Genomic DNA, 16,572 nt, shown 5'->3' with positions numbered 1-16,572 from the left:
GTCGAGGGTAGTAAGCGCTATTTAAGTAGCGCTTGGACGCCCCTGGGCAGCAATCGCACTCTATAAATTCACTTTTCATTTCATTTCATTCATAAATGCAATTACAATACAATGTAGTGCACTGTACTAGGGGCTTATTATTAAATCAAATATACCAATCATACCATGTTTTGGAGGAGAGAGCATACGCACTTTAGCACTAATTAGCAGAGGTAAAGTGCCAAGAGTCCTAAAGCTAACAAGAAGAATGCCAGAAAAATAGTCAGAGGAAGGCAAAAGATTTGGGGCTAACCCTGAAAAAAGGGTCAGCTTCAACAACACTAAGCCAATACAATCTATGCAAATACACTTGAATCTGTAACAACTTTATTCCCCTGCAGTCTACGCCTCTACTCCATTCTAAGGTACTGTGCACCACTGCACTCTACAAAACTTTACTATATGCCATTACATTCTATAACACTAAGCCACTGTGCTCTACTCTGCACCACTCCACGCCACTGCACACTGTCAGAGCAGTGGAATGGTGTGTCATAGTGCAGCGAGTACAGTGGGGTAGATTAGCGTAGAGAGCAGTAACATAGTGTGTCAGAGTGCAGTGGCTTAGCATGGAGTGCAATGGCATGGAGTAGGTTGGCATGGAGTGAAGTAGATTGGCGCAGAGTGGCGTGGAGTAGAGTTACAATCTACTCCACACTGACACGACACCACTGCTTTCCACGCCACTGCACTCTATTATGCACAACTTCACACCACTCTACGTCACTGCACTCTATGCCACTCAACTCTAATCTCCACTGCACTCTACCATACGCCACTGCGTTCTAATACGCTGCATTGTACGCACCTGAATCCAGTGCCACTGCACTCAATGCACTTGCACTCTATGCCACTATCCTCTGCAATAATCTCTGGCAATGCAATCTACACCAGTCTACTCTGTCAATCCAGTGTATGCCACCCTACACGACTCCACACTGTGCAATACAACAGTCTCTCCCACTCCACAACACTCTACTCTTCACTATTGCACTTTACGACACTCCACGACACTCTACTATTGCCACTAACTTTTAGCCATGCTGAGCGGCAGTTACGCTGGTGTACAACATGGCTAAAACACAATGGCAAACCCAATAGCTCTTGCATGTGCGATACCTGGTTTTTTGCTTTAACATTCAACCATTAGGCACAAGAGCTGCACTGCTGTACAACGTGGCCTAAAAAACAATGACAAAGCTAAATAGTAGAGCTATTTGACTCAAGCAATATTTTTTTCCAAGCTTTACAGCTGCTCTGCACCATGGTTGAAAGTACAAAAATAAATGTTATGACACAGCCAGCGTACAATGCATCATAGCGCTTTTTTTTAAAAAAGTGTTTTGCCTTTTTAGGTCTCGCCTGAGCCAATGCACTTGCGCATTGCTCCGGCGAGATAATAGTAAGGGGAAAAGAACAGTCTGCCAAAACGGTGGATTAAACATAGTTCATGTGATCTATGCGCATGCACAACCCCGTCACACACCACCATTTGTCTGTGCCTCGCATCAGACTTCAAAGGTTGCCGCCCCCCCAATCAGACTTCAAAGGAATGCGCTTCCGCTCCCCCACCCGCCCGCCACAGCAATGCTGAGAGCTTGTCTCCACCTGCTCTCCCGTGTGCTTGCATCTTCCTTCCTTGGCCCTGGGTGTTTTCCGAGTTCTCCCCTTCAGTACCTTCTCGACCCCGTACTCGATTGCTGTCCAAGCCCCATCCGCCTGCTCTCCAGTGTGCTTGCATCTTCCTTCCTTGGCCCTGGGTGTTTTCCTGGGTCTGAGGAGGAGGCTGGGAGAGTCTCATACGGTCTACCTGGTGCAGAGCTTGGTTATTTACTCACAACGCTTTCTATTATTTGTATGTTATTCTGCTATACCTCATGGGTCTACGCATATTCCGGTGAAGCTTATATCCAATCAAAAGTGCCATAATGAGGCTGTCGATTTGTATACATGTATTGTTCTGATGACAATGGGGGAGAGTTTAACTGTTCCAAAACAAACCTGAAAAAAAAGTTTAAAAAAAATATATAATAATGAGTCAAACTCATGCTAAAGCAGCCGCTAGGGTGGTTAAATGAAGGCAGGTACAAACTAGTAAAAGGGGTTCACTGTCAACATACATTTTTAGTTCTTCACCTCACCTGTCAACCCTTAATGACCAGGATGATAGCATGTGTTCCCTATGACTCATGTACAGAAACCATCCAAGAGCGTTTGCAGAAATCCCTAAACATAACATTCCATATAAAAGGAAAGGCCTGATACTACAGGATTTAAAGCGACAAATATTATTAGTCCAAGGAGCTATGCTTAGTTTCTGAAATGGTTAGAGTGAGACCCAGATGTACTTTCATGTTTTTAAAGCGTAGTAACTATTAAGAAACAATGCCAAAGCAGAACTTTGCATTTATAGGAAACCACGGGGTCTTGAACCATTCCTCGGCATGTGATTGGTCTTTCAATACTTGAAAGTTCCTTATTTCATTATTTCACACATTTACCCTTTTTAATCTCATCTTTAGTTGAATCGAAATGCAGCTTTTATGCAATATGCACATAAAAAAATTAAGTCAGCTTCACAGATATGGTCAGAGACTGCTTGTGACTGTACTCTAAACTATTTAAACCAATCATTTGCAATATAGTTTCTGATACATGCATGTGAAATCCAAATTCAACACCACAATTTTTTTCCAAAGGTATGTGCTAGTTACCTGAAGTCAAGATCAACTTAAAAAGAGCATCCCTTGAAACTAGGGGGCTTGGAGATACCAATGTCCGCATGTGTTGCCTGCGGTCAGCACACACCTCCTCTTTTTTACCCCCCCCCCCCCCCCCAACGTTGCACCCAATAGACTAAGTTTAACTCTATAGTATGCCACTTTGTGCCTCCATGTTTATTCCTGTTCTCCTGTTTGTGCGCTTCTTCCCCATGTTCCTATTTACACAGCAAGCTGGCAGTCCCAGTAAGAGACTAGCATTTACAATGCAACGGTCTCGCCTTTGCAAAAGTTAGAGCTATTGGCATTATAGATGACAATTTTTTTATTAATGTGTTGGATTTGAAAACAGATAAATAAATGGCATTGTCATTTACAATGCCAATAGCTTAATCTGTGGTGGTTCACATCACTTCTCATCTCTCACTGTGAGGGGTCACATAGCTTCCCCATCTCTCACTGCGAGGGTTCACACAGCTCCCCAGCTTTCACTCAATAGGGTCTAAAGATGTCCCCCACAGCAGAGCATCTTCCAGAGACGGCGGCTGAGCCTCAAATCACGAACATGCAAAAGTAGCGAGAAGGGTAATTTAAACTGCGGTCTGGCATTTCACAATCAGCAGCACACCCGCACCTCAATTTGCAATTTAATTTGATATTCAAAGCCTGCCTCCGCTGGGGCAGACGTGGATGTAAGTGCTGCTGTGAAGGATGACAGGCATGCAGGCGCTCTCCCAATCAGGACGTCTCCTCTACTCCTTTCACCTTATGGGAGCCGCGCAAACCCTGAACCCTACGTCTCCACTGCTCCTGTTACGTTAACACACTGCTTTTTATAATGAGACACAAGACTGCTGCTGCAGGGCCACTCTTTGACTATCGTATTGGGTGGAAGGTTTTAGGAAATGGGGCCCGCTGAATGTAGAACACTCGGTATCATACTCTGCCTAGCAATTCTGGGCACCCTCACTGGTCGTGCACTATCCGCAAATAAATGAAAATCTTTCACACAAGTGCTAACGTCCACTGGGAGCCGAACACATAACGACAATACCCATTTACAAATGCGAATATACAGTCCGTGTAGTAGACACCTTATATTCCCAAAGAAACATTCCTCACCTGCATAATAACAGAACTTAGGCCCGGCCGTATAATAGTCTGGGACAGAGCAGGAGTCACGTATTCTCTACCAATTTGTGTGGCTGTAATTACAATCAAAAACCCAATCAACTACATATCTCTCGTGCCTCCATCAACGTATACCGCCCTCTTATCCCAGACACTTACTCAGTCTTTAGGCAATCAGTTCAGTCATTATTCCGGTTCTATTTAATCGTTAAATCCGCTGTAATTGCCTGTAATGTCCAAATGATAAAATCAGTAATCTGCACTACCCATGAAACTGAGAAAGAACGCTACTATACTTGCTTAGACCTGCATGCACGTATCTCCTGTGTGCCCCAGCCGCGAATCCGGCGTCGTCCTTCTCTCCTGCATGCTATTGCGGAAGTGTGTATACCGCGCATGCGTTATATGCACATGGACACAGATTTCAACTAGACCGTAAATTCAACTTCCGCATTGAGCGCTCGAACTCGGCGGAAACGGATAAGGTGAACAATGTTAGCAAACATCTATACTTCACTCTTAATAATTCTGAATAGATATAACGTGAAATCACATCAAGCGACCTAGTGGTCATATGCGTGCCTATCTACGGGTTGTCTCAAAAACTAAGTGTCACACATCGTAATGCACCAAGAACAGTAGAAACGAAAGTGGAGAGACCCGACCAAGTTCCTGAGTCTCTGTTTAGTTCACTCAGTCTAGGAACTAGAATCCCCTAATACAGCCTTTTGTGTGGTTGCTCATGATTACTGTTTGATACATGTGGTGGAGCCCTTGTGTGAAATGACGCTCAAAAATGTGGCGTCATTTAAAATATCACTTCCACAGTGTATGCAGCATACGGGGCAAAAGCAGATTCTGAGAAAACGTTCAAAAACGTTGTGTCGAATTGCGATCCGGTGACTCCAACCCACCCCTGCAGCAAAACACGTTGAAAATGACCAAAACATGCCGAGACAAAAAAAAAAAAAAAAAAAAACACATCCGCCCACCGCCGGAATGACGTCAGAAAGTGGAGGAGAGCGAAAAAAAAATTGCCGGAACGCCTACGAATCTGCTCCGGCAATGACGGACAGATCTCTCTTCATATGGCTAGCCTCCATTTATGGAGCTAGCCAATGGAAGAGCAGGCGGGACAAAGCCCCCGTACTGTTCCAACATAAGATTTCGCCTGCTCGAACGCTGCTGTGCAGCGGACGCCAGGCGAAACCTAAAAGGCGTGACCTGAAGTTAGAGAAACAGGAGCCAGATTATCTATCCAAGCCTTTGACACGGTCTGATAATTTCAGTTTATCATCGTAAATTCTGGGGTCCCAGACAATACGCATAGGGTCGCAAGCTGATTGTTAGGGTCACAGCTGCGACCTCTAAATGACATCCCTGCATAAGAGGTAGAATCTCCTGGAAGATGCATCTTCCAGGAGAGAGCTTATTTCAGAACAATTAACTCTGTATTTGCACTACATGATTAACCCATCAGCAATAGTTCATTCTGAACACGATCTGTTGCTTCCTGAGTTAATTCAGATCCAATATGAGACAGTAGTTATTTTGTATGGAGTTTAAGGTGTTACTCCTCAGAATCAGTTTGAGGACAGAAAGTAAAACGGTCTTATTAAGTTAAAGTTATTGGGTAGCATTTTTTGGTTACATATTGTCTAACCACGTAACCTATAGGAACTATTAGACATAGAAATCATAAGAACAGACAAACTTATACCTCAGTTAAGTCATCTCCTGTTGAGCCGTGTCTAGATAGTCAGAAGTGCACCTCAATTCAATATCTGAGCATATTCCCCTGTTGTAATGTGCGCATGGCTTAGAGAGAACAGCATGTGTGGTCCATCAGGCCCACCCACTTAAGCATTATTTACATAACAAGTCCTCGCAATGCCTTGATTCTGGCCCTAAATATTTTGATATAGAAACATTTCTAATTTGATTAGATTTGACCAGGTTAAATATGCATTATACACATTATTTTTACAGTGACGCGTTAAACAGACCAATTAGATTTCTATATTGCAAGAAAAATGACTGATTCTGAAATTGTATACTTGGGAACCTCTGGTTAGTTTCTTTGTAGCTAGGGGGCTCGATAGAACGGTCCCATCCTTCCCACAAGCACAGGCCTCAGCTCCGAATTATATTGGACTGTCCTATGACCAGTCTCTGTCCCTTTCCAACTCGGCTGTCTGCTGCGAGACCAAGACTCCCTGCACTACGTCTCTCCTCGACTCCTTCTGCTTTCACTTTGCTCGTATTCACTCCCGTACATTTATACTTGTGCTCTGCCTTTTGAGCATTTTTGTGCTTGGTGTCTCTGCCATATTTGTTTTCTGTGCTAGTTAGCCTTCTCTGGCTCTTGTGCTCTTTGTACTTTTGTTATTCTAGTCCCAGTTGGTCTTTTATGCTCTCTGGTCTTCTTTGCCTGTTTGTCTATTTTTTTGGCGCTTTTGTACTTGTACTGCTAAAGAGCCTATTTTTTGGGGCCCGCTTCCTTGCTCAGGCCAGTATTCTGTGCCCCTTCCTGTGCTCTTTACTAGTCTTTTGTCGATGTATCTGTGCCCATTTTTGTTGCCTTTTTGCTTCGTCTGCCTTAGCTCTTCTCGTCTCCCTCGCTTCTCCCCTCACTTTAGGGAGCCTCCCCATCCGTACAACCTCCTCCTGCGCTTTTCCACCTTCCTCATCTCCCAACTGCTCATCTGTTCCACTGCTGCAGTTTCCTGCTCCTCCCTAGCCCCGCACCCCTACTCCCGTAGCCCTCCTAGGACTTACCTAAAGGAGGCTGCCAGAAAACCGCGCCGCTAGTGCGCCAAGGGCAAGGCCATCTGTGCCTGGCCCGCACCCAGCAACACAGACCCTGGTCCATCCAACCGCCACAGCTCCAGTTCCACCAACCTGCTAGCACTCAAACTGGATGCCGTCACAACTGCTGCCCCGCTTTGCACAGCAGGTCCTTTCTCATGTGCTCACTGATGCTTCTCTTGTGGCACCTTTCCCATACCACCCACCACACACACCTCGTCCAACATCGCCTGCATGCTCAACATCAGATCTCTGCAAACATGCCACCGGGGACTGGGACCTCATCGACACACACTCCACAGACAGCCTCTATCTCACCGAAACCTGGTTCAGTCCATCATCCACCCCTTGCCTTCGCACTGGCCAGCCCCCTACCTACAAGACTGTCCGCCGCGACGGGCTCCAAAAATCTGGAGGTGGCCTCGCAATCATAAACAAAGACAACATCGCCATTGCAGCGGATCAACAAACGCCCATGGAACACTTTTACTTCCAACTACATCACAGTCTCTCAATTACCATCTTAGGCACCCTTGCTTTTCAACCACGAGGACCCCGCACCACCTTCAGCAACCTCCTCACCGGCTTAATCACTTCCATTGCCGTTAGATCGAACAACTTCCTTCTGCTCTGCGATCTCAACATTCATCTCAATGACCCAACGGACCACAATGCCACCAACCTCCAAGAGAACCTCAATAACATTGGATTCACATTGCTCATAAACAGTTGACTCACGCCGCTGGGGATGCAATCGACCTAGTCTTTGTCGCCATCAACAAGATTACCTTCAGCTACCTCACCCCACTAACATGGCAAGACCACTCCATCATACACTTCCACATCAATGTACCCCATTCCAGAAAAACAAAAATCAGCCATCAACTGTAGCCGCAATTGGAACATCATAACAGAAGCAGATGGACCCACACCCTTAGATCCAACTAGCCTATTCTCAAAGAGAATTACCTAGTCACCTTCAACAAACTGATCTAAGACAGCAACAACACCCTGGCTCCCATTAAAAAGATAAGACATACAAGAACTTGTGCTCAAGCATGCTGGTACACGAAAGACCTAAAAGACTTCAAGAACTATTGCAAACAACTGGAAAGAAAATGGCGATCCAGCCAAGACAACCTCCGGAGACTCCTACTAATACGCAATCAGAGGGTACCACAAAGATCAAAGAAGCCAGGAATGCTGCCCTCGTGCTCAGACTACACTCCTGCTCAAAATCTGGCAAAGATCTCTTCAACACAGTCAAAGAATTCACCAACCCAACAGCAGCCTCCAATACCATCATCCCCTCAGACCCTCTGCGACAACCTTTGGGACCTTTTCCACAACAAAATACTCAAGCTCTACACCAACTTCAAACCCCAACCCACCATAGAGGCTATACCACGCAACCTCCCACCACCACCAGGACCACCCACCACCAAAAGTACTACTGGAGCCCACTCATTACAAATGACACCATTAGAATCATGCCGACCATCCTCTCAGGGTCCCCTGTCACACCCCTGCCCTCACCAACAGTATATCCTAGGAAGCACACTAATCAGTGCCTAACTCACCATCATCAACTCCTACATCCTAAGCAGAAACTTCTCGGACAGCTGTAAACACACAGATCACCTGAAGAAACCCTCCACCAACCCAAAAGATCTAAACTACAGGCCCATCTCACTCCTGCCTTTCCCAGCCAAAGTAGTGGAGAAAGATCAACAAGCAACTCTCAGCCCATCTTGAACAGCACCAACTCCTGGACTCCATACATTCAGGGTTCTGCAGCAACCACAGTATGGAAACCACACTCCTGGCCGTAATATACGACATCCAGTCCATCATGGACAGAGGAGAAACACCCGCTCTAATCCTTCTCGACCCTTCAAAGGATTTCAACACATTCTCCCATGGCATCCTCATCCTCAGACTTCAGGACTCTGGAATTCATGGGCCAGTCCTGAGCTGTATTGCCTCCTTCCTCTCCAACAGGACACAACTAGTCAGAATCTCCACTTTCACCTCAGAACACAAGAAGCTTGTCTGCAGAGTCCCCCAGGACTCCTGTCTCAGCCCAAACCCGTTCAGCATGTACATGGCACCTCTTGTTCGCATCATATTTAGCCATGCAACACTGTCATCACTCAGCTCATCCTCTCCCTCACTGACACAAACACCACCTGCAGGATCAATATCACCTACTGCATGTACAACAAGGACTACTGCAGAACTGACAAACTCAACACAGGAAAATGGAGATCTTGATTTTGGGAAATAAGACTTTCTCCTCCCCCCCCCCCCCCCCCCCCCCCCCCGGTACTCACCCTGATGGCCACCTGGTTTAGGTCCAACGGCCAACCCCAGAGGTCTATCCAGAAACCGCAGCCTCATCTTTGACAACAAACTCACGATGAACAAACAGGTCAATGCTGTGATTGCATCTTGGTGCCACCTCCTCAGAATGCTTCGCAACGTTTTCAAAACGGTTCCTCATACACACAAGACCCACGGTCACCCAGGTTCTCAAAACAAGCAGACTATACTATGGTAACATACTCTACATCGGCATCTCCAACCAACTCATGCAAAGACTACAGACCATCCAAAACACCACGGCTAGATTCATCCTAGACTTCAGAAGCAGTCACATCAATCCCTACCTCAATCAACTACACTGGATACCCATCCAGAAATGTTGCAAATACAAGCTGCTCTTCCACGCCTACAAAGCCCTCCACAACACAGGACCAGCGTACCTAAACGACTGACTGTGCTCCACCTCTCTCTCCCTTGCACTAGTCCCCACAACATCCGCAGAATCTAGTCAGGAGGGCATGCCTTCTCCATCACCACTAAAAACTAGAACGAACATCCTCAACACATCAGGACAGCGACTTCACTTCTCAACTTCCACAAAAACCTGAAGACCTGGCTGTTCAACAAGAAGCACTGCTGAGCCTATGCTCCCGCGTCTGGATACCCTCATTGGTGAGGAGATGTGCCAGACATATCTACATAACATCCTCTTTCCTTGTGTTGTCACTTAGAGCGTCTATAAACAGCACTTGGACATCTTTACTCCGTTCCTTCAGATGTTCTAAAGTTAAAGTGCTAGAAATACAACAGAGAGGCAACACACAATTTCAATTCAACCAGCAAAAACACTAGATCTTGAGTCTTCAAGTGAAGTTTCAAATTCTTCTTTATTTGCTTGAACCAGACAAACAACCAGCCATTGCATTTCTCCCTAAAAAGGGCTTCATCAGGGATATCACAACACCACGAACTGGTACTTATTTAAGGTGTAAATAGTTGCTTGGTAACCACTGTCCTACTCGAAATGAGTAGTCTACTTTTAGGAGCTCTGTAGTAGATCTGAAAGACGCTACAATCAAATGGTGTCAGGAAGACGGCAAACAAGATATTGTGTAGGAGTTAAGTTCCGTGAGAACTTGGTTGGACACTCCGTGCTCCCCCACAAATGGGAGTTGTAAAACATTGTTGGTGTGAGCGGTGTACGGCTTGGATTTCGGTACCCGCGATTCAGTAAGAAAGCACCCGTCCAGCTGGATCTTCTAAAAGTAGACTACTCAGTTCGAGTGGGACAGTGGTTACCAAGCAATCTAGTGTTTTTGTTGGCTGAATTGAAAAGCTGTGTTGCCTCTCTGTTGTATTTCTTGTATTATTGCATGGTTTGTAAGCAGCGACTTTAGAGGTGGGCAACAGTCTTTTTTCTGACACTACTTTTTCTAATTATACATTTGAGTGACATTCTGGGCTGTGCTGCCTTAATTATTCTTAGCTGCTTAGTTTGGTTGGAAACCAAAAACTATGTGATCTACAGCTGCAGATCACTAAGGCATGTCAGCAAGATCAAACGAGGCTCAGAGTTCCTATTGTTTCCTGTCAGAGGGGGCGCTATCTAGAAATTTGGGCTGATCTTTACTTCTTGGACAAGACCAGGTTTGTCGAGTCAGTAGACTCAGTAATCCACTACAGTAATCTCAGTTTGACCCTATCGTCGCAAATTAAATACCTGGCAAATACGCTCAACCCTCTATTCTTCTGCAGTCAATAAAACAAGTACTATTGTATCGAATATCAATAAACATCGTTTGTTGTCCACTGCTGCAGCACACCCTGCTGGAGTGTAAATGCACTCTACAAATACCCCTATTTTGTTATGGGCCAAAGCAAGTCATGGGTGGGAGCAAGCCGGGGTAACAGACTACAGCTACGCCGACACATATGTGATCCAATTAGATTTATTCCAAGTAAGAAATGTGTCTACTTCCATTCATAAAATGTATTCAACTATCATTTTCCTTTCAGAGGAGTATCAATGTGTCCAACACTGACAAAGAACGATACTCAATAAGTGCAGGGTTGGGCTTACGCTTACAGATCCAGGTCTCTTATACAAACCACTTGTAAGTAATAAACATTTAACTGCATAGTAGTAGGGCACACAAAAACGAACAAGTTAACCACTCTAGTTCATCGGTGACTAGCACAAGCATTGGTCTATTATAATTACTTAAGAAAATACTCTTTTAAGAACAAACGCTAACTATTCAATTGAAGGTAACCCCGTTAATAATACAAGACAGGTGTTAGAGGGTAAAAAATGAAAAAATGTCACAAGTTAGGCTCAAATTACTGAAAGATAAACACGGATCTGTGTTCTGCTGTTTGTTATAATACATGCACGTAGGTAGTAGATGATCAAAAATACAGTTTAAACAAGCATTTACAATGCAATAGGTTTCGCATTTGTTAAAGCTGGCGCTATTGGCATTGAAAATGACATTTTTTACTTGTGCTTTATTTGTAGTATAGTAAATATATTTGCATAGTGCTATTGGTATGAGCTTGCGACACTGGAGAATGAGTTAATGGACAATAAAAAGAGAGAGAGCCTAAAGAAGGGACAGTGTGACAAGTAGATCGAAGAGACTGCTATGAAGTACTGGTGGGAGAGCCGTATAGAGAGACTGAATGGATGAAATGGAGAGACTAAAAGGTTGGGATGAAAAGAGGGACTGGCTGAGAAACCGAGAGCCTTTGGTGAAAAGAGGGACAGAATGACGAGGGGAGAGATAGCCCATGAAGTACCAGAGGGTAGTGCCATTAGAAGACAGTTAAAGGCTGAGGTGAAAGGAGAAGTCCACTAAGAAACCGAGAGCCTCTGGTAAAGAGGAGGTACAGTGTGACCGTAAGAGAGCAGAGACAGCAATTAAGTAGCGGTAATGTTTTTACATATGTTTTGTTTGCAGTGGAGCTTTTTTTTTTAACAGTAAATTAGAGTTAAAGTAAGGGTGGGCGAAGTACCACTACGTGGAATTCTGCGGAATTGATCAAAAACTCAGTGAAATCCGCTCTACAACTCCGTTCCGTCTCAGCCCAATTAATAAAACGGAAACCTCACATGCCCTTGATTAAACAAGTAACTATCAATACTTGCTAAAATACATTTAGTCATCTCACAAAAGTGAAAATGAAAATGCAGCAAGTAGTGAGAGAGGTGATGATTTTGGTGTCCTCACTTACCTAGGAAAAGAACCAAGCAGATGCCTTGAACATAAAGAGCACATCATGCTGAACGATTGATGGTGGTCCCATTCCCCAAGCACAGTTATGGGCAAAAATACAACCCCAACCAAAGGCCCCTACAATGCATTATGGGACGATATTCTAGAGTGCAGTGAATATTCTAGTATCCAATATCAAAACATTACTCAAGGGGTAGACTCGGTTCAGCTGAGAGCTAATACCATAATATTCACTAAACTCAAGAATCTCGCCCCTTAATGCTTTGCTGGGCCTTTACTTGGCATTTTATTTTTGCCCATAACTTTGCTTAGGGTGGTCCTAAGGGGATGGGACCACAACCGAATCATTGAGCATGATATGCTCTTGGTGTTCAAGGTACCTGCTTGGTCCTCCCGCTAGGTTAGAGGTGACCCCGAAAACTTCACCTCTCTCATTGCCTGGTATATTTCAAAGTTCACTTTTGTGAATTGGTTACATGTTAAAGTTGTTTTACCAAAGGGTTGTCGGTGCAGTAGCTAACGCCACTGCGTAGCGGAGTCGGAATTATTGCATGAATTCCGTGTTTTCAATTAAATACGTAGCTACCAAATTTCCGCAACCTCCGAGAGCAGAGTTCATTGCCCACAGTTAAGTTAAAGCTATATAGAGGCTGTAAATCAAGCGGTCTGTGCTCAAGAGACAGCAGGAAGGGAAGTGGCTCATGGTGAGGTAATGAAAGCACGATTTACATATGTGTTGGGTTCGGGGCGGTTATGTGAGAGAGTCACAGTGAGAGGGTCGGTGTGCCTTGGTACTCTACTGAACTCCACACCATGTAATATATTTTATGGGACAATCATTACAAATTACATTGCTTGTGTCTTGTCCGGTATTAGTAGCTTTACCTGCAACTCTTGGGCTTCACAGCACCGGGCTATGGCCTTTAATTCCCTTTCAAAGCTGACATTCGGGGAGGCACCAGCGGGAGAGGAAGAAGCAATGGAGCGGTCAGATCTGTGGGAATGGAGGTGATTGTGGGGGGCACTGCTATCGCTGCCATCAGTGCTGGCTTGATGGATGCATACAAGCCAGCTTTGACCAGAATTGACCATGATCTGTAATTGTGGCCCTACTCTATTCAAAGTGACTCCTTTCATCCTTTGGCCGTTTCATTAAGAAGCCAGCGTTTACCATAAACGTTGATGCCAGGCAATTAAAAAAAAAAAAAAGGAAGATGGACGGGGATTCAACTCCACTTCTAAAACCTACCTTACTACAATATGCCTCGCAGAGCGAGTAACTAAAGCGCTGCAACACTAGGTCTGCAAGACCTAAAAATTACTAATCCCTGACATTAAAAAAATATATATAATACGTTGAAACCTTAACATTCAAAAGGAACAAGTTCAAAGAAAATAAAAAGGCAGCAATTACACATAATTACAATAATGTTTCCATCCTTTACGGTGAGTGCCTTTCATAAGTCCACAAACCGAACGCACTGGGTCCTCTTTAAAACTTACTGGGCAATGATACAGCCGGCGTTCCAGCAGAAGAACAAGAACATTATGGGGGCAACGGGGATTTCAAGGAAAGAGATCCACACTCACCATGCATGACACTTTTGTATAATGTGATAAGTAGATATTGCGGGGTTTATGTTAGGAGTGTAGAAAATAAAAATGACAAATCTTTCAGAACCACAAAGTAAGTAAAGTATGGGACTCGCTCTAGAAAGTGAGACGGTCACACTTTACTGTGCTATACAAATCCTGGCACTGGAAGCCAATAGCTACCTTCGCATAACTAACATACTTCGGAACATGGGGGGGCATGTGTATCATTTTAGAACAACAAAAAAAAGTAATGCGTAACGTTGCGGTGCCCATTGGACCCGAAGAATAATGCAAACCGTAAACACTCGCGTAATAGAGCGCATTAGTTATAAACATACATTAAAAGACCTGCGAATGTTTACACTGGAATAGTTACACGTGGTAGCGGTGACCCAGTCACTGGTGCTGAGGAAGCAATCACTCCAGGTTACTGAGCCTGTTCTGCAATTTGTGGGCATGGCTGAAAATGACTCGTGTCTAATATGGAAGGAAGTGACCGAGGGCTATGCCTAGGATCGGCGTGTCTGCATAAAGCGCAGCCACTCATACGCCTCCCAAAAATAGACAGGTCTAATGGCACTCGATCTTCAACTGCAAGGCTTGATCAGGGATTGTAGGCAGGCGGCCAAACGCACAGGGTAAAAAAGTATCGAAAAGCAGTAGATGGGAATGCCATATGTCAGCTGGTAATGACATCGCGGAAGTGGATATACACTGATTACTAATTATGAAGTTTGGATGCAAGGGCTCTGTGGTCTCACGGAACACGGAAACGGCTAACAAAAAAGAGGGTCTTTGAAAAGTATACCATCATTGTGCTTAAACCCATCGTACGCGATCGTGGGATTGAGCTGTTTTTTTTTACTCCAGGTGTGGAAAGCGTCTTCGTTCAGAAACTGAATGGAACAAAAATCACACTGTCCGAGCCCTCGCCCTTCCCCTACACATTACTACTTACACCAAACCGCTAAATCTAACACACTTGCCCATTTCCCCATCACAAGGTGCGCCTTTCCTGCTCCCAGGGTGCACAGAGATGTTAAACAAAGCGCATGCTTTATGGTTACAATTATAAACACTGCTGCATCCGACAGCGGTCAGTCAGTAAAGTATCTGCACTCCACTGAAACGACACTCTGCTGCGCACTCGAAATTCCAAACATTGCGTTACAGTAAGTGGTGACAATTAAACTCAACAATATCGTAATACCATATACGGGCCTCACGATTCAACTGAACGTTTCAATATCATGTGGGGGGGGAAATAGCCTTAACTGTGACATTCTAGACAGCTCTAAACACTGAATCGGACATGTCCTGGAGTGGTTTAGTAAGATCAAAAAATCCCCATGTAGTATTAAAGGGGAGTCCCCAAATCACAGACTTTGTGCAGCTTGTAGCGTCACGCTCAGGAAGAGGAATGACAGTTATACAGGGCAGGGCCTTCCAAGCTGGGGTTTCTTGCTTTGTAAGCCACATCAGTGCTACAGATGACACTGACTACTACTACTACCCTGCACTGCCAAACCACATGAGCACCCCCTCTTTATTCCAAACCCCTCCTGAGAGAAATGTGCCATTATGATCCTTCCACAGGACTGTACCTCTCCGCCCAAGACAAGAGAGGTTGTACCAGGTAAGCCAATAACCTCTCTCCACTAATATCCCCAAACGAGCCCCTCCTCATCGGCCCCTCCCTAAAGTACCTCCACCCCCGCGCCCCTCCCTAGTAACTCTCCCACCTTACTCTCCACATCAGGCAATGGAGAATGAACATAGGCAGTCCATGACTACGGTGAAGAATTCCCGCACCTGTCCGTCAGTATCGTGGCTCCTGTTGGATGCACTGCCCCAGGTCACAGCTTGGACTGCCTCTGTACGGGGTATTCAGCGCCTTACGGCCACCATCTTACATTACAAGATCCTACCCGGGTTCTTACTGCTGCGCGTGCGCAATACCACCCCTCTACGTACCGCGCATGCGCGGCATCTACACTGCGCGTGCGCATCACTACGTATTCATTTAGTTACCCCGTAGAGGCTCACAGGAACTGTAGTTTCTAATGTGGACAGAAGCCTCTCATAACGGACAAGCAATAATTCACTGTCCGCTCACCTAGTGGTGGCCTCTTCCACGACGTCTGTCCTTAAAGTATACCAAGTACTAAGACACACTATTGGCACTAATCTGTCTTCGTACTGTCAGTCAACCAAGTGCTCCCTCGCCACTAGTGCCACTAACTGAAAATGGTTGCTGGGACTTGTAGTTCCCATATGAAGACTCAGCGGGAAGACGAGCATAAGAATGCACTACAAGTTCCGGTAGGCACAGCTTTGCTTTTCGTTCCTTCTGGGGTCCTCAAAGATAAACTTCCGCCTAGCTGTAACTATCGTTAAACAATCACAAATAACGTCGTTTTGTTCAAAATTGAACTTGAAAGGTTTTACCTTCTACCAAGCACAACAATTGGAATGAGGAAATTGTTCAAATGAAGGGACAGATGTTTTTATCCCATAAAATAAATTGCGTTTATTCAGGCTATGATACGAACACCCACAGCGCGAATAGACAGAGGAGACAGACTTAAGTATGCCGTGCTAACTGCTAACGCTGAGACGTACATGTTGTTGGATGTGTTGAATGAAACTGGTTTTAAAATTACAATTTGTTGAAATTTAACAGAATATAAGGCAGTTTAAAATACACCGATCATAAT

At 44.9% G+C, this 16,572-nt stretch overlaps 1 protein-coding gene across 6 annotated transcripts in view; it reads right to left on the bottom strand.

The window, feature by feature from the left end:
- The window catches only part of CNOT4 (CCR4-NOT transcription complex subunit 4), a 623,322-nt gene extending 607,475 nt beyond the window's left edge, over positions 1-15,847 (bottom strand). For 3 of the 6 annotated variants that reach the window (XM_086952988.1, XM_086952991.1, XM_086952990.1), the window contains exon 1: positions 15,598-15,780. In XM_086952988.1, coding sequence (XP_086809114.1) covers positions 15,598-15,632 — 35 coding nt within the window. In that variant the 5' untranslated portion in view covers positions 15,633-15,780. Of the gene's footprint in view, positions 1-15,597 lie in introns of all 6 variants that reach the window. The other 3 variants (XM_086952989.1, XM_086952985.1, XM_086952984.1) reach the window with 3 other exon arrangements.
- Positions 15,848-16,572: the final 725 nt, after the last annotated feature.

The sequence above is a fragment of the Lissotriton vulgaris genome, chromosome 1_2, assembly GCF_964263255.1.
Source record: "Lissotriton vulgaris chromosome 1_2, aLisVul1.2, whole genome shotgun sequence".
Taxonomy (NCBI): Eukaryota; Metazoa; Chordata; class Amphibia; order Caudata; family Salamandridae; genus Lissotriton; species Lissotriton vulgaris.
Note: the sequence above shows the minus strand (reverse complement) of the source record. Positions and strands in the feature narration are given on the sequence as shown.